Source organism: Pristiophorus japonicus, chromosome 12 (genome assembly GCF_044704955.1).
Source record: "Pristiophorus japonicus isolate sPriJap1 chromosome 12, sPriJap1.hap1, whole genome shotgun sequence".
Classification (NCBI taxonomy): Eukaryota; Metazoa; Chordata; class Chondrichthyes; family Pristiophoridae; genus Pristiophorus; species Pristiophorus japonicus.
The window spans coordinates 123,612,428-123,634,827 of record NC_091988.1 but is presented as its reverse complement, the minus strand read 5'-3'; the positions used below and the strand labels follow the sequence as shown (position 1 = coordinate 123,634,827).

Below are 22,400 nucleotides of genomic sequence, written 5' to 3'. Positions count from 1 at the left end.
AGGTCTGTTCATCTATTACAGATGCCCGTTTGGGCTTAATTCGGCCGCGGCAATTTTCCAACGGAAATGGCGAGACTGCTAAAGTCGGTTCCACGCACCGTAGTTTTCCAGGACGACATATTGATCACAGGTCGGGACACCATCGAATACGTGAAGAATCTGGAAGAGGTTCTAAGTCGGCTCGATTGCGTGGGATTCAGGTTGAAATGCTCGAAGTATGTTTTCCTGGCACCAGAGGTCGAGTTCTTAGGGAGAAGAATCACAGCAGACGGCATCAGACCCACCGACGCCAAGATGGAGGTCAGTAAGAATGCGCCGAGACCACAGAACGTGATGGAGCTGCGGTTGTTCCTGGGACTCCTCAACTATTTCGGTAATTTCCTACCCGGGTTAAGCATCTTGCTAGAACCTCTACATGTGCTGCTACGCAAGGGAGATGACTGGGTATGGGGGAATTCACAAGAGGCTGCCTTTGAGAAAACCAGAAATCTGTTGTGTTCAAACAAACTGCTTGTTCTGTATAATTCATGTAAACAATTAGTGTTAGCTTGCGGTGCATTGTCATACGGGATCGGGTGTGTATTACAACAGGCTAACGAATCGGGGATTTTGCAACCAGTCGCCTATGTGTCCAGGAGTCTGTCCAAGGCCGAAAGGGCCAACAACATGATTGAAAAAGAAGCTCTGGCGTGCGTTTACGGGGTGAAAAAAATGCACCAGTCTTTATTTGGTCTCAAGCTGGAGCTTGAAACTGACCACAAGCCGCTATATCGCTATTCTCATAGAGCAAAAGGATTAATACCAATGCCTCTGCCCGCATCCAAAGATGGGTGCTCTCGCTGTCGGCATACAACTTGTAATCCGCCACAGACCAGGCACAGAGAACTGCCCAGATGCTCTCAGTCGGCTACCATTGCCCACCACCGGGGTGGAAATGGCACAGCCTGCAGACTTGCTCTTGGTGATGGATGCATTCGAAAACGAAAAGTCACCTGTTACGGCCCGCCAGATCAGGACCTGGACCAGCCAGGATCCTTTACTGTCCCTGTTAAAAAACTGTGTCCTCCATGGGAGCTGGTCCAGCGTCCCAGCGGAGATGCAGGAAGAGATCAAGACGTTCCAGAGGCGCAAAGACGAATTGTCCCTACAGGCGGACTGTCTTTTGTGGGGTAATCGCGTGGTTTTGTCCAAGAAAGGCAGGGAAACGTTCATTCATGACCTACACAGTACCTACCCAGGCATAGTAATGATGAAAGCCATAGCCAGATCCAGTGTGTGATGGCCCGGCATCGACTCAGATTTAGAGTCATGCGTGCGCCAGTGCAACACTTGCTCTCAACTGAGCAATGCACCCAGAGAGGCACTGCTAAGTTTGTGGTCGTGGCCCTCCAAAACGTGGTCTATGATCCACATTGTCTTTGCGGGCCCATTTCTCGGCAAAATGTTCTTGGTTGTTGTGGATGCTTATTCAAAATGGATTGAATGTGTAATAATGTCTGTAAGCATGTCCACTGCCACCATCGAAAGCCTACGCGCCATGTTCGCCACGCACGTCCTGCTTGATATCCTTGTCAGCGACAATGGGCCGTGTTTCACCAGCGCTGAATTCAAGGAATTCATGACCTGCAATGGGATCAAGCACGTCACATCTGCCCCGTTCAAGTCCGCATCCAACGGCCAGGTAGAACGGACAGTTCAAACCATCAAGCAAAGCTTGAAACATGTGTTAGAAGGCTCCATGCAGACCCGCCTGTCTCGAGTCCTGCTCAGCTACTGCACCAGACCCCACTCGTTCACCGGGGTTCCCCCAGCCAAGCTGCTCATGAAGAGGGCCTAAAACAAGGCTCTCTCTTGTCCACCCTGATCGCCATGATCACGCGAGGGCAGGCGGCATCAACAAAGTGTGTACGATGATCGCGCAAATTTGTCACGCGATATTGAGATCAATGATCCTGTATTTGTACTCAACTATGGACATGGTCCCAAATGGCTTGCTGGCACGGTCATAGCCAAAGAGGGGAGTGGGGTGTTTCAGGTCAAATTGGCCAATGGACTAACGTGCAGAAAACATTTGGACCAAACTAAACTGCGATTCACAAACAGCTACGAGCAACCCGAAGAGGACACCACCAACTTCGACTCTCCAACACACACACAAGTGGCAACCGACATCACGGTTGACCACAAAGCTGAACTCACCATCCCCAGCAGCCCAGCAAGGCCAACTGCGCAGCAGCCCAGTGAAGAACTGACTAACTCACCCACACCCACATTTGTACCGAGACGATCGACAAGGGAACGAAAAGCCCCAGATCGTCTCACCCTGTAAATAAGTAGCCTATTGACTTTGGGAGGGATTGATGTTATGTATTTAACCCTTGGCAAACTATATCACACCACCACCAGAGGGCCTACCTGTTGGAGTCCCAAGGGATCCCAGCATTGTACAAGCAGGCCTCTCCACATTGTACCAGCAATCTGGAGTTTAATTAAAGGAGCTAAGGTCACACTTACTCATTGCATACAGTACTCAGTTTCATCCCTTATTATGAGGGTGCTGACCCTGACGCCCCTAGTGAGGTTGTTGTATTGTTGCGACATTGAGTCGCTGTCCTAGCCACCGTGTTGCGGGGGGAGATGGGCTGGGTCACCTTGTCACGAGGGGAGACGGGCTGGGTCATCCTGTCGCGGGGGGAGACGGGCTGGGTCACCTTGTCACGGGGGGAGATGGGCTGGATCACCGTGTGGTGGGGGGAGACGGGCTGGGTCACTGTGTCACGGAGGGAGACAGGCCGGATCACCGTGTCGTGGGGGGAGACGGTCTGGGTCAGCTCCCTCCACAGCCTCCTGACCACCCGTGGCGATGGGCTTCGTCCCCCTCCAGGATGAAGTGCATTATTGTCCTTCTCCACAGCCACAAGCAAGGTCTCGAGGGCTGAGGCCGAGAAGCGATGCGCTCCCTCCCTGCTCCTCCATTTTCCCACTCTCAGTGAGGTCAGTGAGGAGCTGGAGCTGTGCATGCGCATACTGATCGTGCCGCACCTTTAAGACTCGGCTTTTCCTGGGATTGGGGATCGATGCCTGCGTAATGGGTCGGTTAAATTTAGCGCCTGCATTTTCAATAACGCCCCCTCCTCCCCCCAGGTCAGGTGTGTGACGGCTGATTTTATGCCACCTTCAGCTCCGCCCAATTCCAACACATTTCTCAGCGGGACGCGCAAAGTTTTTTAGGCGCTAAAATTACCGGTCCGCCCGAGCGATACGGGGCAAGATGGGGCATGGTGGGTCAGGGCTGAGTCAATTTTAATATTTTAATGAGCCTGGAAGCCTGTTCTTGAACCTGATTTTTATTTTTACCTGTAGCTGTTGGTATTTACAGACCTTCTAAAACCCATCGTCTGCAGCAAGGTGAGGAAGGCTGTCCCAGCAGTAAATATCTCTCCCTGAACCCAGTGCACCTGTCCCCGTCCCCTGCCCCCTCCCCCTGCCCCTGCCCCCGGCTCCCGGACCCTGCCCCTGTCCCCGCCCCTGCCCCCTCCCCCTGCCCCTGGCTCCCGGACCCTGCCCCTGCCCCTGGCTCCCGGACCCTGCCCCTGTCCCCGCCCCCCGCCCCCTGCCCCAGCCTCCCTCCCCCTGCCCCTGCTCCCGGACCCTGCCCCCCGCCCCTGCCCCCGGTTCCCGTACCCTGCCCCTGCCCCCTGCCCCAGCCCCCGACGCCTGCCCCCAGCCCCTGCCCCAGCCCCCGACCTCTGGCCCCTGCCCCTTGCCCCCTGTCCCCTGCCCCCTTCCCCTGCCCACTGCCCCCTGCCCCTGCCCTCTCCCCCTGCACCCTGCCCCGGCCCCTCCCCCTCCCCCTGCCCTGCCCCTCCCCTGCCCCACCCCGGGCCCCCTGCCCCCTCACCAGCTCTCCCATTGCAATCCTGAGGCTTCCCATGGTGCTCTGGTGTCCGGCCCCGATCCCCTGCCTCCCATTCCCCGGGGGCCTCAGACCCCCGATCCCTCCCCCAAGCACAGCATCACCCCCCCTTCCCCCACCGCGCCCCCCCCGCCCCCGGGATACTCAGCCCAGTGCCCAGCTCACAAACCCACTGACTCAAGTTGTTGTTACAAATGGGATCCTAATGTGTAAGAACAATTTGAATAGCGATGTTACTGAACTGAGACAAGGAATGGATTGGTCTGGGAGGGTCCGACTCTGGACTGTGGGGTGTTGGATTCCCTCAGCAGCTGCCTCCCTGAACACAGGAAGCTTGATGGGGTGGGGGAGGAGTGGGTGTGGGGTTGGTGGGTGTGGGTGGGGGGGGGTGTGGGTGAGGTGTGGGTGTGGGTGGGGGAGGTGGGGTGTGTGGGTGGGGGGTGTGGGTGGGGGGTGTGTGGGTGTGGTGGGTGTGGGGTGTGGGGGGGTGTGGGTGGGGAGGTGTGGGGGGTGTTGGGGGGGGTTGTGGGGGGTGTGGGGGGGGATGTGGGGGGTGTGGGGAGTGTGGGGGGCGGGGTTGGGTTGGGTGGGGGAGGTGGGGTGTGGGTGGGGTGGGGAATGTGGGGGGCGGGGTTGGGTTGGGTGGGGGTGGGGGGTGTGGGTGGGGGAGGTGGGGTGTGGGTGGGGTGTGGGTGGAGGGGTGGGTGATGTGTGGGTGGGGGGGCGGGGTACGGTGGGTGGGGTGGGGTGTGGGTGGGGTGTGTGGGGGAGGTGGTGTGGGGGGGGAGTGTGGGGTGGGGTTGGTTGGCTGGGGGTGGGGGGGACACTGCGATGTTCAGACCCGGCACAGTGACTGCACACAGAGGCTCCCTGTCACTCTCAGCAGCTGCAGCAACAATCCTGTCGCTAATGGCCCCTCCTGTCTCGCACACTCTCGTGGTTTATGATTTCATGTATTAATAGGAGGCCTTTGGCGCACTCTGTTCATTTCCCCAGATATTTTTGTGTTGCACGTTGTCTGTTGTATTTCAGCCGGCACAGAGTCCCAGAGTGACCGTCACTGGTTCCCAGAGCTGGCGGCATCACTCCAGCGTGAGGCCAAAAATCACCTGCTGGGCTCATTCCAGCTACTGGAGGGAGGGAGAGAGGGGTGTGAAGGGAGGGAGGCAGGGGAGGGGAGTGAGGGCAGGGGAGGGAGGAAAGGCGCGAGGGGCGGGAGGGGAGGGGAGGTGAGGGGTGTGAGGAGAGGGAGGGAGGGATGGGGGTGAGCGACGGGAGGGAAGAGAAGGGAGGGTAGGTGGGACGAGGAAGGGAAGAATGGAAGGAGGGAGGAAGGGACAGAGGGAGGAAAGGAGGGAAGAACAGGAATGGAGGGAGGGAAAGGAGCAACTGAGGGAGGGAGGAATGGTTGGAGGAGGGAAGGAGGTTAGTTACGGAGGATGGGATGGATGGAGGGAGGAAGGAATGAATGGAGAAAGGAAGGGAGGTATAGAGAAACAGAGGGAGGAATGTAGGGAGGGAGGGAAGAATGGAGGTAGAGAGGGACGGAGAGTAGAACAAAGAGAGGGAGGGATGTAGCAACGAGGGAGAGATGAATGAAGGGAAGCAGGAAGGAAAGGAGGGAGAGAAACATAGAAACATAGAAACACAGAAAATAGATGCAGGAGTAGGCCATTCGGCCCTTCGAGCCTGCACCGCCATTCAATGAGTTCATGGCTGAACATGAAACTTCAGTACTCCATTCCTGCTTTCTCGCCATACCCCTTGATCCCCCTAGTAGTAAGGACTTCATCTAACTCCTTTTTGAATATATCTACTGAATTGGCCTCAACAACTTTCTGTGGTAGAGAATTCCACAGGTTCACCACTCTCTGGGTGAAGAAGTTTCTCCTCATCTCGATCCTAAATGGCTTACCCCTTATCCTTAGACTGTGACCCCTGGTTCTGGACTTCCCCAACATTGGGAACATTCTTCCTGCATCTAACCTGTCTAAACCCATTAGAATTTTAAACGCTTCTATGAGGTCCCCTCTCATTCTTCTGAACTCCAGTGAATACAAGCCCAGTTGATCCAATCTTTCTTGATAGGTCAGTCCCACCATCCCAGGAATCAGTCGGGTGAACCTTCGCTGCACTCCCTCAATAGCAAGAATGTCCTTCCTCAGGTTAGGAGACCAAAACTGTACACAATACTCCAGGTGTGGCCTCACCAAGGCCCTGTACAACTGTAGCAACACCTCCCTGCCCCTGTACTCAAATCCCCTCGCTATGAAGGTCAACATGCCATTTGCTTTCTTAACCGCCTGCTGTACCTGCATGCCAACCTTCAATGACTGATGTACCATGACACCCAGGTCTCGTTGCACCTCCCCTTTTCCTAATCTGTCACCATTCAGATAATAGTCTGTCTCTCTGTTTTTACCACCAAAGTGGATAACCTCACATTTATCCACATTATACTTCATCTGCCATGTATTTGCCCACTCACCTAACCTATCCAAGTCACTCTGCAGCCTCATAGCATCCTCCTCGCAGCTCATACTGCCACCCAACTTAGTGTCATCTGCAAATTTGGAGATATTACATTTAATCCCCTCGTCTAAATCATTAATGTATAGTGTAAACAGCTGGGGCCCCAGCACAGAACCTTGCGGTATCCCACTAGTCACTGCCTGCCATTCGGAAAAGTCCCCATTTACTCCTACTCTTTGCTTCCTGTCTGACAACCAGTTCTCAATCCATGTCAGCACACTACCCCTAATCCCATGTGCTTTAACTTTGCACATAAATCTCTTGTGTGGGACCTTGTCGAAAGCCTTCTGAAAGTCCAAATATACCACATCAACTGGTTCTCCCTTGTCCACTCTACTGGAAACATCCTCAAAAAATTCCAGAAGATTTGTCAAGCATGATTTCCCTTTCACAAATCCATGCTGACTTGGACCTATCATGTCACCATTTTCCAAATGCGCTGCTATTTCATCTTTAATAATTGATTCCAACATTTTTCCCACTACCGATGTCAGGCTAACCGGTCTATAATTCCCCGTTTTCTCTCTCCCTCCTTTTTTAAAAAGTGGGGTTAAATTGGCTACCCTCCACTTGATATGAACTGATCCAGAGTCAATGGAATGTTGGAAACTGACTGTCAATGCATCCGCTATTTCCAAGGCCACCTCCTTAAGTACTCTGGGATGCAGTCCATCAGGCCCTGGGGATTTATCGGCCTTCAATCCCATCAATTTCCCCAACACAATTTCCCGACTAATAAGGATTTCCCTCAGTTCCTCCTCCTTACTAGACCCTCTGACCCCTTTTATATCCGGAAGGTTGTTTGTGTCCTCCTTAGTGAATACCGAACCAAAGTACTTGTTCAATTGGTCTGCCATTTCTTTGTTCCCCGTTATGACTTCCCCTGATTCTGACTGCAGGAGACCTACGTTTGTCGTTACTAACCTTTTTCTCTTTACATATCTATAGAAACTTTTGCAATCCGTCATAATGTTCCCTGCAAGCTTCTTCTCGTACTCCATTTTCCCTGCCCTAATCAAACCCTTTGTCCTCCTCTGCTGAGTTCTAAATTTCTCCCAGTCCCCGGGTTCGCTGCTATTTCTGGCGAATTTGTATGCCACTTCCTTGGCTTTAATACTATCCCTGATTTCCTTTGATAGCCCTTTTTTATTTTTACGCCAGACAGGAATGTACAATTGTTGTAGTTCATCCATGCGGTCTCTAAATGTCTGCCATTGCCCATCCACAGTCAATCCCTTAAGTATCATTCGCCAATCTATCCTAGCCAATTCACGCCTCATACCTTCAAAGTTACCCTTCTTTAAGTTCTGGACCATGGTCTCTGAATTAACTGTTTCATTCTCCATCCTAATGCAGAATTCCACCACATTATGGTCACTCTTCCCCAAGGGGCCTCGCACAACAAGATTGCTGATTAATCCTCTCTCATTACACAACATCCAGTCTAAGATGGCCTCCCCTCTAGTTGGTTCCTCGACATATTGGTCTAGTAAACCATCCATTATGCACTCCAGGAAATCCTCCTCCACCGTATTGCTTCCAGTTTGGTTAGCCCTATGTGCATATTAAAGTCACCCATTATAACTGCTGCACCTTTATTGCATGCACCCCAAATTTCCTGTTTGATGCCCTCCCCAATATCACTACTACTGTTTGGAGGTCTGTACACAACTCCCACCAACGTTTTTTGTCCTTTGGTGTTATGCAGCTCTACCCATATAGATTCCACATCATCCAAGCTAATGTCCTTCCTAACTATTGCATTAATCTCCTCTTTAACCAGTAATGCTACCCCACCTCCTTTTCCTTTTATTCTATCCTTCCTGAATGTTGAATACCCCTGGAAGTTGAGTTCCCAGCCCTGATCATCCTGGAGCCACGTCTCTGTAATCCCAATCACATCATATTTGTTAACATCTATTTGCATAGTTAATTCATCCACCTGATTACGGATACTCCTTGCATTAAGACACAAAGCCTTCAGGCTTGTTTTTTTAACACCCTTTGTCCTTTTAGAATTTTGCTGTACAGTGGCCCTTTTTGTTCTTTGCCTTGGGTTTCTCTGCCCTCCACTTTTCCTCATCTCCTTTCTGTCTTTTGCTTTTGTCTCCTTTTTGTTTCCCTCTGTCTCCCTGCATTGGTTCCCATCCCACTGCCATATTAGTTTAACTCCTCCCCAACAGCACTAACAAACACTCCCCCTTGGACATTGGTTCCGGTCCTGCCCAGGTGCAGACCATCCGGTTTGTACTGGTCCTACCTCCCCCAGAACCGGTTCCAATGCCCCAGGAATTCTTCCTCCCTTTTTAGAATGTCCTGCACCCGCTCCGAGACATCCTTGACCCTTGCACCAGGGAGGCAACATACCATCCTGGAGTCTCGGTTGCAGCCGCAGAAACGCCTACCTAGTCCCCTTACAATTGAATCCCCTATCACTATCGCTCTCCCACTCTTTTTCCTGCCCTCCTATGCAACAGAGCCTGCCACGGTGCCATGAACTTGGCTGCTGCTGCCCTCCCCTGATGAGTCATCTCCCTCAACAGTCCTCAAAGCAGTGTATCTGTTTTGCAGGGGGATGACCACAGGGGACCCCTGCACTACCTTCCTTGCACTGCTCTTCCTGCTGGTCTTCCATTCCCTATCTGGCTGTGGACCCTTTACCTGCGGTACGGCCAACTCGCTACACCTGCTACTCACGTCATTCTCAGCATCGTGGATGCTCCAGAGTGAATCCACCCTCAGCTCCAATTTCACAACGCGGTCTGTCAGGAGCTGGAGGCGGATACACTTCCCGCACACTTAGTCGTCAGGGACACTGGAATCGTCCCTGATTTCCCACATGGTACAGGAGGAGCATAACACATGACCGAGCTCTCCTGCCATGACTTAACCCTTAGATAGACAACAACAATGCTAAAGTTTACTCACTGTTATAGAAGAGAAAAAAGAAAAACTACTCACCAATCACCAGCCAATCACTTACCCCCTTAGCTGTGACGTCACCCTTCTGTTTCTTTCTACTTTTTTGCCTTCTCCCTGTAGCTGCACAGGCTGGGCCTTTTATAGGCCTCACCACGCACCTCCGACGCTGCTCCCGACTGCCGCCACCGCCGAAGGATGGAGGGAGGGAGGAAAGGATGAACAAAGGGAGTGAGGGAGGAATGGAGGGAGGGAGGAACAGAGGGAGGGAAGAAGGAGGGGGAACAGAGGGTGGGAGGGAGGGGGGAATGGAGGGAGGGAGGAAAGGAGGAATGGAGAGAGGGTGGGAGGGGAGAGGGAGGGTTGGAGGGAGAAAGGGAGAGAGGGAGGAAGTGAGGGAGGGACAGAGGGAGAATGGGAGGGAGGGAGTAAATGAGGAGAGGAGGGAGGGAGGAGGGGAAGAAGGAAGAGGGGCAGGAACAGAGGGAGGGAGGACCAGAGTGAGGGTGGAATGGAGGGAGGGAGGGATGGTGGGAAAAAGTGAGGGAGGGTTGAAAGGAGGGAGGGAGGGTGAGAGTGAGGGTGTGAGGGAGTGAAGATGGGAGGGGAGGTGAGGGGAGGGAAGAGAAGGGAGGGTAGGAGGGACGAGGGAGGGAAGAATGGAAGGAGGGAGGAAGGGACAGAGGGAGGAAAGGAGGGAAGAACAGGAATGGAGGGAGGGAAAGGAGCAACTGAGGGAGGGAGGAATGGTTGGAGGAGGGAAGGAGGGAGTTACGGAGGATGGGATGGACGGAGGGAAAAAGGAATGAATGGAGAAAGGAAGGGAGGTATCGAGGAACAGAGGGAGGAATGGAGGGAGGGAGGGAAGAATGGAGGTAGAGAGGGACGGAGAGTAGAACAAAGAGAGGGAGGGATGTAGCAGCGAGGGAGAGATGAATGAAGGGAAGCAGGAAGGAAGGGAGGGAGAGAAACATAGAAACATAGAAACATAGAAAATAGGTGCAGGAGTAGGCCATTCGGCCCTTCGAGCCTGCACCGCCATTCAATGAGTTCATGGCTGAACATGCAACTTCAGTACCTGCTTCCTGCTTTCTCGCCATACCCCTTGATCCCTCTAGTAGTAAGGACTTCATCTAACTCCTTTTTGAATATATTTAGTGAATTGGCCTCAACAACTTTTTGTGGTAGAGAATTCCATAAGTTCACCACTCTCTGGGTGAAGAAGTTTCTCCTCATCTCAGTCCTAAATGGCTTACCCCTTATCCTTACACTGTGACCCTTGGTTCTGGACTTCCCCAACATTGGGAACATTCTTCCTGCATCTAACCTGTCTCAACCCATCAGAATTTTAAACGTTTCTATGAGGTCCTCGCTCATTCTTCTGAACTCCAGTGAATACAAGCCCAGTTGATCCAGTCTTAATTGATAGGTCAGTCCCGCCATCCCGGGAATCAGTCTGGCTCCCTCAATAGCAAGAATGTCCTTCCTCAGGTTAGGAGACCAAAACTGTACATAATACTCCAGGTGTGGCCTCACTCCCTGAGTGAAGGTTGGAGGGAACGAAGGAGTGAGGGAGAATGGCAGGAAGGGAGAAATGGTGGGAGGGAGGGAGATAAGGAGGAATGGAGAGAGGGTGGGAGGGGAGAGGGCAAGAACTTGAGGGAGGGAGAGTGGAACAAAGGGAGGGAGGGAAGGAGGGAGGGAGGGAAAGTGGATGGGATGATTGCTGGGTAGGAGGGATGGAGGGAGGGAGGAAGAGAGGGTGGGAGATAGTGAGGAATGGAGGAAGGGAGAGAAGGAGTGAGGGAGAGAAGGCTGGAGTGAGGGAGGAAAGGAGGAACGGAGGGAGGGAAGGAGGAAAGGAGGCAGGCGGGGAGGGGGTAGGGATGGTGGGAGGGGGTTAGGGAGGGAGGAAGGGGGAAAGAGGGAGCGATGGAGGGAAAGAGCAAAGAAGGGAGGGAAGAAGAAAAGGAGGGAGGGAGGAAGAGACAGAGGGAGTGAGAGAGGGACAGAGGGATGGAGAATGGGAGGAAGTGAGGGAGGGAGAAATGATGGGAGTGAGGGAGGGAGGCAGGGAGGAAAGGAGCAAAGGAGAAAGGGAGAAAGGGGAGATGGAGGGAGAGACGGAGGAATGGAGGGAGTGAGGAGAGTGTAACAAAGGGAGAGAGGGATGTAGGCAGCGAGGCGGAAAGGAATGAAGGGAGGGAGCGAAGGAGGGAGGGAGGGAAGGAGGAAGTGAGGATTGCTGGGAGGGAGGTAAGGAGGGAGTTAGGAAGAGAGGGAGGGAGATAGCGCAGAAGGGAGGAAGGGAGAGAAGGAGTGAGGGAGAGAACGCTGGAGGGAGAGAGAGAGTGGGGGAAAGGAGGAACAGAGGGAGGGAAGGAGGCAGGGTGGGAGGGAGCAAAGGAGGAAGGCAGGGAGGAAGTGGTGGGAGGAACAGAGGGAGAGAGGGAGGATTGGAGGGAGAGGGTGAAGTACAGAGGGAGGGAGGAAGGAAGGGAAGAAGGGAGGTAGGGAGGATGGGAGGGAGGGAGAGTGAAGCACAGAGGAACGGAGTGAGGGAGGAACTGAGGGAGGAATGGTTGGAGGGAGGGAGGAAGCGAGAGAGGGAGGGAGGAATGGAGGGTGGAAGGGAGGGAAGGGGGAGGGAAGAAGAGATGGAGGAAGAGAGGGAAGGAGGGAGGAAAGGAGTAGAGGAGGACAGCGAGGGAGTGAGGGAAGAATGGAGGGAGGATGGGTGGTAGGGATGGAGGGAGAATGGGAGGAAGGAAGGGAGGGAGGGAGGAAGGGGGAATGCACGGAGGGAAGTAGAAGGAAGGGAGGAATAGAGGGGGAGGGATGGTGGGAGGGAGTGAGGGAAGGACGGGGTTGGTGAGGGAGCAGGAATGGAGTGAGGGAGGGAGATAGGGATGTTGGGAGGGGGGAATGAAGGAGGGAGTGAGTTGATGAGGGAGGCAGGAATGGAGTGAGGGAGGGAGAGAGGGAGGGTTGGAGAGAGGAAGGGCGGGAAGGAGGGAGGAACAGAGGGAGGAAGGGAGGAAGGAGTGTTGTGAGTGAGGGAGGAAGGGAGGGAGGGACGGAGGAAGCGAGGGAGAGAGGGAAAGAGGGAGGAAAGGAGGAAGGCAGGGAGGGATGGAGGGAGGGAGGGTGAGAGGGAGGAAGGGAATGGGGGGAGGAATGGAGGTAGGGAGGGAGGGAGTAAGGGAGCAAGGGATGAAGGGAGGGAGGATTGTTGTGAGTGAGAGAGGAAGAGAGGGAGTGATGGAGGAACAGAGGGACCAAGGGATGGAGGGAGAGAGGGAGGAAGGGAGGCAGGGATGGAGGAAGCGAGGGGAGGAGGGATAGTTGGGTTGGGTGGGAGGAATGGAGTGTTGAAAGGACGGAGGGAGCATGGGTAGGGGAGTAAGGATGGGAGGTCGAACCTAAGGGTTAGGAGCATTAGTCCATACTGCCCCTGGAGCCTGCTCTGACATTCGATAAGACCGAGGCTGGTCAGGTATTAATATAATGATTCACGATCTCAGGATGCCCCAAAGTACTTTACAACAAATGAAGTACTTTTAGATGTGTAATGTGGGAAACGCAAACAGTAACAAGATAATTACCAGATAATCTGCTTTTAGGTGTTGCTTGAGGGCTAAATATTGGCCAGGACCATGGAGAGAACGCCCCTGATTGATTTAAAGTCTTGGATGACGACCCCTCCGTCAGTACAGCGCCCCCTCAGCACTGAGGGTCAGCTTGGATTTTGTGCTCAATCTGTAGAGTGCCACTTGAACTCACAACCATCGGACCCAGAACTGAGAGAGCTATCTACTGAGTCATGGCATTCCCTCATGGGATACTCCCTGTCTTGGAGAACAGCAGCAACCTGTTGTTACGCTGTAACATCCAACCGTTCTGTGGAATATTCAAAGGCCAAGTGAGCAGCGAATCGCTCGATGTACATCGCTGAGCAGACATAGCTGCTAGTGTGGTAGAAAATATCAAATAGTTCACTAAATATGATATGATGTAAGTAATACTCTTATGTGGCCTGACTATTTAAGGTTTCACTAGTTTGAAGACAGGCAGATAAATAAATTCAAGAAATTCAATAACTGGCTATTGAATTATAAAATGTTTCCAATCAAACCCAAATGAATTTTTTGTATTCGTTCCGGGATGTGGGTGTCACTGGCAAGGCCAGCATTTATTGCCCATCCCTAATTGCCCCTTGAGAAGGTGGTGGTGAGCCGCCTTCTTGAACCGCTGCAGTCCGTGTGGTGAAGGTGCTCCCACAGTGCTGTTGGGGAGGGAGTTCCAGGATTGTGACCCAGCGACGATGAAGGAACGGCCGATATATTTCCAAGTCAGGATGGTGTGTGACTGGGAGGGGAACGTGGAGGTGGTGGTGTTCCCATGCTCTGGTCCTTCTAGGTTGTTGAGGTCGTGGGTTTGGGAGGTGCTGCCGAAGAAGCCTTGGCGAGTTGCTGCAGTGCATCTTGTAGATGGTACACTGTTGTGGTAGAAATAATGGGCTCAAGTTTCGGCCTGAGTTGCTTCTATTTTTTTGGAGCAACTAGTTTAGAATGGAGTATCTTAGAAATTGCAATTCTCGGCATTTACTTTGCTCCAGTTTTAGTCAGTTAGAACAGTTTCATTTTAGAACAGATTTTTTTTTTCAAAAGGGGGCATGTCCAGCCACTTACGCCTGTTTTGCAAGTATAGGCAGCGAAAACTTACTCCAAACTAACTTAGAATGGAGTAAGTGTAGATTTTTGTACGCTCAGAAAAACCTTGCCTGCACTTATAAATCAGGCATAGGAAACGAAAGATGGGGGGAGAGAAGTTTACAAATATTAAACACTTCACTTTTACAAATAATGAGCCGTCATCAATAATAAATGATAAATAAATCAATAAATCAATAAATCAACCAATAAATCAATCAAAAAAAATTAAAAATTAAATATAAAAAAAAAATCAATCAAAGATTATTTCTACTCACCTACTGCAGCACCGGGAGCCCTCCAACAGCGTGCTGGGGTAGCCCCCACCCCACCCCCAGTGTCTCTTTCTCTCTGTCTCTGTCAGTGTCTCTGTATTTCTGACAGTGAGGGGTGGGGGGAGAGAGGGGGTGGGGGGGGAGAGGGATGGAGGGGAGAGGGGGGAGGTGGGAGGGGAGGGGGGAGAGATGAGAGGAGGGGGAGAGGGAGGGAGAGAGGAGAGAGGAGGGAGGGAGGGAGGGAGAGAGAGAGAGGGAGGGAGAGGAGAGAGGGGAGGAGAGAGGGAGGGAGAGGGAGGGAGGGAGGGAGGGAGAGGAAGGGAGAGAGAGAGAGGGAGGGAGAGGAGGGAGGGAGGGAGAGGGAGGGAGGGCGGGGGAGAGAGGGAGGGAGGGGGGGGGGAGAGGCTGAACGGGCCGGGTCGGACCGCTGCCGCCAACACTTTGGGTGGGCCCAGCCGATGACAGGGAGGGAGGGGTGGTGGGAGGAAGAAGAGAGGGGGGGGAGAGAGGAGGGGGGGAGGGGGGAGGAGGGAACTGAACGGGAGGGAGGTCCGAGTCCCGATCTTCGCCGGTGAGCCCATTTGGCCAGGGCTAGGGTCGGGCCCCTCCCACACAGCCTCGGGGGCCTGGAGCTACTGAACATGCACGCACACTCTCGCGGAGGGTCGGGATAATTGGTTCATTCTCAGGTTGGCAATCAGTAACCAGTGGGGTGCCGCAGGGATCAGTACTGGGACCCCAACTATTTACAATCTATATTAACGACTTGGAAGAAGGGACCAAGTGTAATGTAGCCAAGTTTGCTGATGATACAAAGATGGGAGGAAAAGCAAAGTGTGAGGAGGACACACAAAATCTGCAAAAGGACAAAGACAGACCAAGTGAATGGGCAAAAATTTGGCAGATGGAGTATAATGTTGGAAAGTGTGAGGTCGTGCACTTTGGCAGAAAAAATCAAAGAGAAACTTATTATTTAAATGGAGAAAGATTGCAAAGTGCTGCAGTACAGCGGGACCTGGGGGTACTTGTGCATGAAACACAAAAGGATAGTATGCAGGTACAGCAAGTGATCAGGAAGGCCAATGGAATCTTGGCCTTTATTACAAAGGGGATGGAGTATAAAAGCAGGGAAGTCTTGCTACAGTTATACAGGGTATTGGTGAGGCCACACCTGGAGTACTGCATGTAGTTTTGGTTTCCATATTTACAAAAGGATATACTTGCTTTGGAGGCAGTTCAGAGAAGGTTCACTAGGTTGATTCTGGGGATGAGGGGGTTGACTTATGAGGAAAGGTTGAGTAGGTTGGGCCTCTGCTCATTGGAATTCAGAAGAATGAGAGGTCATCTTATCAAAACGTATAAGATTATGAGGGGGCTTGACAAGGTGGTGCAGAGAGGATGTTTCCACTGATAGGGGAGACTAGAACTAGAGGGCACGATCTTAGAATAAGGGACCGCCCATTTAAAACTGAGATGAGGAGAAATTTCTTCTCTCAGAGGGTTGTAAATCTGTGGAATTCACTGCCTCAGAGAGCTGTGGAAGCTGGGATATTGAATAAATTTAAGACAGAAATAGACAGTTTCTTAAACAATAAGGGAATAAGGGGCCATGGGGAGTGGGCGGGGAAGTGGAGCTGAGTCCATGATCGGATTAGCCATGATTGTATTAAATGGTGGAGCAGGCTCAAGGGGCCGTATGGCTTAATCCTGTTCCTATTTCTTATGTTCTTAAATCACCACTTGGAGTCACTTGGTATTTGGAGCTCAAGCATATGCAGGGAAGACAGGTGTGCCAGCACCGTTCTTGGAATGTCATAGTTGTGGCAACATATTTATATACGATAAAGCAAAACTAAAACCATTATTTAGAACAAAGGCATGTCCAGACAAGGATGCTCAAGCAGTTTCAAGGACCTACTTTATGAATCTTATCTTTTGCTTTGTCTTAACTGGGTTAAACAAGACAGAGACATGTTTACCTTTCACACTATTGAAGTCTGCAGTTTTGACTTTTAAAACCCTTACTCCATGTTATGGCCAACCTTCCCATCAGCCTCTGTGATAACAACTGCTGATGCTTGCTGGCCTGCCGACAGCATGTAAGCAGTCAGTGTTTAACATTGTTCCTTATCTTCCCACTTCATACACACTGCAGCCAGGGGGCGCCGGTGGTGGAGGGAGTGAATGTTGAAGGTGGTGGTTTGGATGCCAATCAAGTGGGCTGCTTTGTCCTGGATGGTGTCGACCTTCTTTAGTGTTGTTGAAGCTGCACTCATCCAGGCAAGTGGAGAGTATTTCATCACATTCCTGACTTGGGCCTTGTAGATGGTGGAAAAGCTTTGAGGAGTCAGGAGGTGAGACACTCGCCGCAGAATACCCAGCCCCTGACCTGCTCTTGTTGCCACAGTATTTATGTGGCTGGTCCAGTTAAGTTTCTGGTCAATGGTGACCCCCAGGATGTTGATGGTGGAGGATTCGGTGACGGTAATGCTGCTGAATGTCAAGGGGCTTGTTGGAGATAGTCATTGCCTGGCACTTGTGTGGCGCGAATGTTACTTGCCGCTTATCAGCCCAAGCCTGAATGTCATCTAGGTCTTGCTGCGTGCATGTGGGCATGCACTGTTTCATTATCTGAGGAGTTGCGAATGGAACTGAACACTGTGCAATCATCAGCGAACATCCCCACTTCTGACTTTATGATAGAGGAAAGGACATTGATGAAGCAGCTGAAGATGGTTGGGCCCAGGACACTGCCCTGAGGAACTCCTGCAGCGATGTCCTGGGGCCATGATGATGGACCTCCAACCACCACAACCATCTTCCTTTGTGCTAGGTATGACTACAGCCAGTGGAGAGTTTTCCCCCTGATTCCCATTGACTTCAGTTTTACTCAGGCTCCTTGATGCCACACTCGGTCAAATGCTGCCTTGAAGTCGAGAGCAGTCACTCTCACCTCACCTCTGGAATTCAGCTCTTTTGTCCATGTTTGGACCAAGGTTGTAATGAGGTCTGGAGCCGAGTGGTCCTGGCAGAACCCAAACTGAGCATTGGTGAGCAGATTATTGGTAAGTGCCACTTGGTAGCACTGTCAACAACATCTTCCATCACTTTGTTGATGATTGAGAGTAGACTGATGGGGCGGTAATTGGCCGGATTGGATTGTCCTCCTTTTTGTGGACAGGACATACCTGGGCAGTTTTCCACATTGTGGGGTAGATGCCAGTGTTGTAGCTGTACTGGAACAGCTTGGCTAGAGACGCGGCTAGTTCTGGAGCACAAGTCTTCAGCACGACAGCCAGGATGTTGCCGGGGCCCATAGCCTTGGTTGTATCCAGTGCGCTCACCATTTCTTGATATCATGTGGAGTGAATCGAATTGGCTGAAGACTGGCTTCTGTGATAGTGGGGACCTCAGGAGGAGGCCGATATGGATCATCCACTTGGCACTTCTGGCTGAAGATGGTTGTAACCGCTTCAGCCTTGTCTTTTGCACTCACGTGCTGGTCTCCGCCATCATTGAGGATGGGGATATTCATGGAGCCTCCTCCCGTTAGTTGTTTAATGATCCACCACCATTCACGACTGGATGTGGCAGGACTGCAGAGCTTTGATCTGATCCATTGATTGTGGGATCACTTAGCTCTGTCTATAACATGCTGCTTCCGCTGTTTAGCATGCATGTAGTCCTGTGTTGCAGCTTCCCCAGGCTGGCACCTCATTTGTAGGTACGCCTGGTGCTGCTCCTGGCATGCTCTTCTGCACTCCTCATTGAACCAGGGTTGGTCCCCGGGCTTGATGGTAATGGTAGAGTGAGGGATATGCCGGGCCATGAGGTTACAGATTGTGGTGGAATACAATTCTGCTGCTGCTGATGGCCCACAATGCCTCATGGATGCCCAGTTCTGAGCTGCTAGATCTGTTCTGAATCTATCCTATTTAGCACGGTGGTAGTGTCACACAACATGATGGAGGGTGTCCTCAGTGTGAAGACAGGACTTTGTCTCCACAAGGACTGTGCGGTGGTCACTGTTATGGATGCTGTCATGGACAGATGCATCTGCGACAGGTACATTGGTGAGGACGAGGTCAAGTAGGTTTTTCCCTCATGTTGGTTCTCTCACCACCTGCTGCAGGCCCAAGTGGTGTTCACCATGAAGGAGTACTGATTCATCAGCTGAGGGAGGGTGGGAGGTGGTAATCAGCAGGAGATTTCCTTGCCCATGCTTGACCTGAATCCATGAGACTTCATGGGGTCCGAGTCAATGTTGAGGACTCCCAGGGCCACTCCCTCCTGACTGTAAACCACTGAGCCGCCACCCCTGGTGGGTCTGCCCTGCCGGTGGGACAGGACATACCCAGGGATGGTGCTGGAGGAGTCTGGGACATTGGCTGAAAGGTCTGATTGTGTGAGTATGACTGTCGGGCTGTTGCTTGACCAGTCTGTGGGACAGCTCTCCCAATTTTGACACAAGTCCCCAGATGTTAGTGAGGAGGTCTATGCAGGGTCGACTGGGCTGGGTGTGCCATTGTCTTGTCCGTAGCCAGTGCCAAGTCGATGCTGTATGGTCTGTCCGGTTTTATTCTTATTGTTGTTTTTCGCAGCGGTTGTGTGTCTTGCTGGGCCATTTCAGAGGGCAGTTAAGAGTCAGCCACATTGCTGTGAGTCTGGAGTCACATGTAGGCCAGACCGGGAGATTTCCTTCCCTAAAGGACATTCGGGACCCAGATGGATTTTTACGATAATCCGGTAATTTCATGGGGCTTGAACCTCCACTTTTGTGCTTATTGCCCAAAAATGGGCGTTATTTCCCATGTAGGTGCTAAAAAAGGGTTTTCAGATTGCCGGCTTGTTGCCCATTCTCAAAGCTCCTAGTTTACATTTTTGAAAATGGGCGTTACCATGAGCGATATCCAATGGGCGGTAGCGTTGAATTTATTTTTGACCTTCTGCCGTAAAGTGTGGCCGTTCTTAGCAACGGCATGGCAACGCTTGATTCCTGCGATTCAGGAGGTCAAGGGTCATCATGACATGCGCAAAAGTGGTGTATGCTTGTTTGGCTGTTGTGGGAGGCACGACAGAGATTCACCAGCAGCAAAAATCCTACTATACACCAAGAACATAGTTGGCACCGAGATTTTGTCCAACAAATACATATAAAATGGAAGGGATGGTGGAGGCCCTGGTGCTGGTAGCCAGAAACACTGGTGGCAGAGGGCTCCCAGTGGTCCCCGAGCACCCGGGGTTGGTGGTGGCTTGGTGCATGGAGAGAACCATGGGGATGTGGAAAGACCATAATCCAGGTCTAATATCTATCAGTGGGGTTTCTGTTGGTGACACAGTGTCCCATTTATAGCTGGGGTTTCTGTTGGTGAACACAGTGTCCCATTTATAATTGGGGTTCCGGTTGGGGAACACAGTGTCCCATTTATAGCTGGGGGTTCTGTTGGGGAACACACTCCTATTTATAGCTGGGGTTTCTGTTGGGGAACACATTCCTATTTATAGCTGGGGTTTCTGTTGGTGAACAGTGTCCCATTTATAATTGGGGTTCCTGTTGGGGAACACAGTGTCCCATTTATAATTGGGGTTCCGGTTGGGGAACACAGTGTCCCATTTATAGCTGGGGTTTCTGTTGGGGAACACACTCCTATTTATAGCTGGGGTTTCTGTTGGTGAACAGTGTCCCATTTATAATTGGGGTTCCTGTTGGGGAACACAGTGTCCCATTTATAGCTGGGGTTCCTGTTGGGGAACACAATGTCCCATTTATAATTGGGGTTCCATACCTTTATGGAAATTGCTGCCTCAAGTCCTGCCCAACAGGAAGGACCTAAGGTACACTCCAAATGATATACTTCTGAGCTCCACAAAGTATATTGAAGTATCTGAAAATTAGGCACTTGCAAGAAAAAAAAGTCATGACATTCATCTATTTTTATTTCAGTTGAACAGGTTCCAGAAGTTCCCAAATCTGTCAGCCATTCCCATTGTACAAAGCAGTAAGTTGTCTGGGCAGAGAATATCCAAAGGCAGGAGGAGGTTGAAAATTTGAATCAGCACGCTCGGGGAAATGTGCTGCTGGGGACAGTGTGGGGAGCAGGGCTCCAGCAGGCGGTTAGCAGGGCCCTTACAGAACGTGAACAGATCTACAAGAGGACTCTAGCAAGACGCTTACATGACAGCAGCAGGAATAAAAAGGGCAATAATAGGGCTCTAACAAAAATATTGTGTTCAGTTTTGGTCCCCTAATCTGAGGAAGCACGTTCTTGCTATTGAGGGAGTGCAGCGAAGGTTCACCAGACTGATTCTCGGGATGGCGGGACTGACACATGAGGAGTGACTGGATCGACTGGGCCTTTATACATTGGACTTTAGAAGTATGAGAGGGGATCTCATAGAAACATATAAGATTCTGACGGGACTGGACAGGTTAGATGCGGGTAGAATGTTCCCGATGATGGGGAAGTCCAGAACCAGGGGACATAGTCTTAGGGTAAGGGGTAGGCCATTTAGGACTGAGATGAGGAGAAACTTCTTCACTCAGAGAGTTGTTAACCTGTAGAATTCCCTGCCGCAGAGAGTTGTTGATGCCAGTTCATTGGATATATTCAAGAGGGAGTTAGATATGGCCCTTACCGCTAAAGGGATCAAGGGGTATGGAGAGAAAGCAGGAAAGGGGTACTGAGGGAATGATCAGCCATGATCTTATTGAATGGTGGTGCAGGCTCGAAGGGCCGAATGGCCTACTCCTGCACCTATTTTCTATGTTTCTATGTAAAAGGAGGCACTAACAGAGGTTTAATGGGGCAATAATGGGGTGATAATGGGGCAATAATGAGGCAATAATGGGGCAATAATGGGGCGATAATGGGTTTAATGGGGCAATAGTGGGGCAATAATGGGGCTATAATGAGGCAATAATGGAGCTATAATGAGGCAATAATGGGGCGATAATGGGGCGATAGTGGGACGATAGCGGAACATTAACAGGGCTCTGAGCAAGCATGTCCACAAGTGGTTTTGCAGCATTTCTCCTCCTCTGGACAGTCTCCATCATGATGGCAGAACTCAGCACACATCTTAGTTCCACGGGGCAGGGAGCATCTCCCTGGTTTCACTGTATGAACACAACAGAGGATCAGGAATTGAGGATACTGGGCACATGTACCAGTGACAGTAGGCTTTCCCCTCCCCCCACTCTACAAACCTTGCACAGGTAAACTCACATCGTCTATCACCGGCACAAACCAGGCATCAATCCTTCGCTCAAAGCCCGAGGCTTATACAGTGGGTAAAGTGACCACGAATAAACAGTGACTCTGCACAGTTACACGGCGAGTAAACATTACCCTGAACAACAGTGACTCTGTATTGTTACACATCTTGTACCTGTCTGAGGTGTGTGTGTATCGTGTACCTGTCTGAGGTGTGTATGTATTGTGTACCTGTCTGAGGTGTGTATGTATTGTGTACCTGTCTGAGGTGTGTGTGTGTGTGTGTTGTGTACCTGTCTGAGGTGTGTGTGTATTGTGTACCTGTCTGAGGTGTGTATGTATTGTGTACCTGTCTGAGGTGTGTATGTATCATATACCTGTCTGAGGTGTGTGTGTATTGTGTACCTGTCTGAAGTGTGTGTGTATCGTGTACCTGTCTGAGGTGTGTATGTATTGTGTACCTGTCTGAGGTGTGTATGTATTGTGTACCTGTCTGAGGTGTGTGTGTGTTGTGTACCTGTCTGAGGTGTGTATGTATTGCGTACCTGTCTGAGGTGTGTATGTATCATATACCTGTCTGAGGTGTGTGTGTGTGTTGTGTACCTGTCTGAGGTGTGTGTGTGTATTGTGTACCTGTCTGAGGTGTGTATGTATTGTGTACCTGTCTGAGGTGTGTATGTATCATATACCTGTCTGAGGTGTGTGTGTATTGTGTACCTGTCTGAGGTGTGTATGTATTGTGTACCTGTCTGAGGTGTGTATGTATTGTGTACCTGTCTGAGGTGTGTGTGTGTTGTGTACCTGTCTGAGGTGTGTGTGTATTGTGTACCTG

General features: G+C 51.4%; 1 protein-coding gene across 2 annotated transcripts in view; it reads right to left on the bottom strand.

The window, feature by feature from the left end:
- Positions 1-20,290: 20,290 nt before the first annotated feature.
- wfdc2 (WAP four-disulfide core domain 2) overlaps positions 20,291-22,400 on the bottom strand; it is a 239,880-nt gene continuing 237,770 nt past the window's right edge. For both annotated transcript variants that reach the window (XM_070894986.1, XM_070894985.1), the window contains one exon: positions 20,291-21,471. In XM_070894986.1, coding sequence (XP_070751087.1) covers positions 21,338-21,471 — 134 coding nt within the window. In that variant the 3' untranslated portion in view covers positions 20,291-21,337. The remainder of the gene's footprint in view (positions 21,472-22,400) is intronic.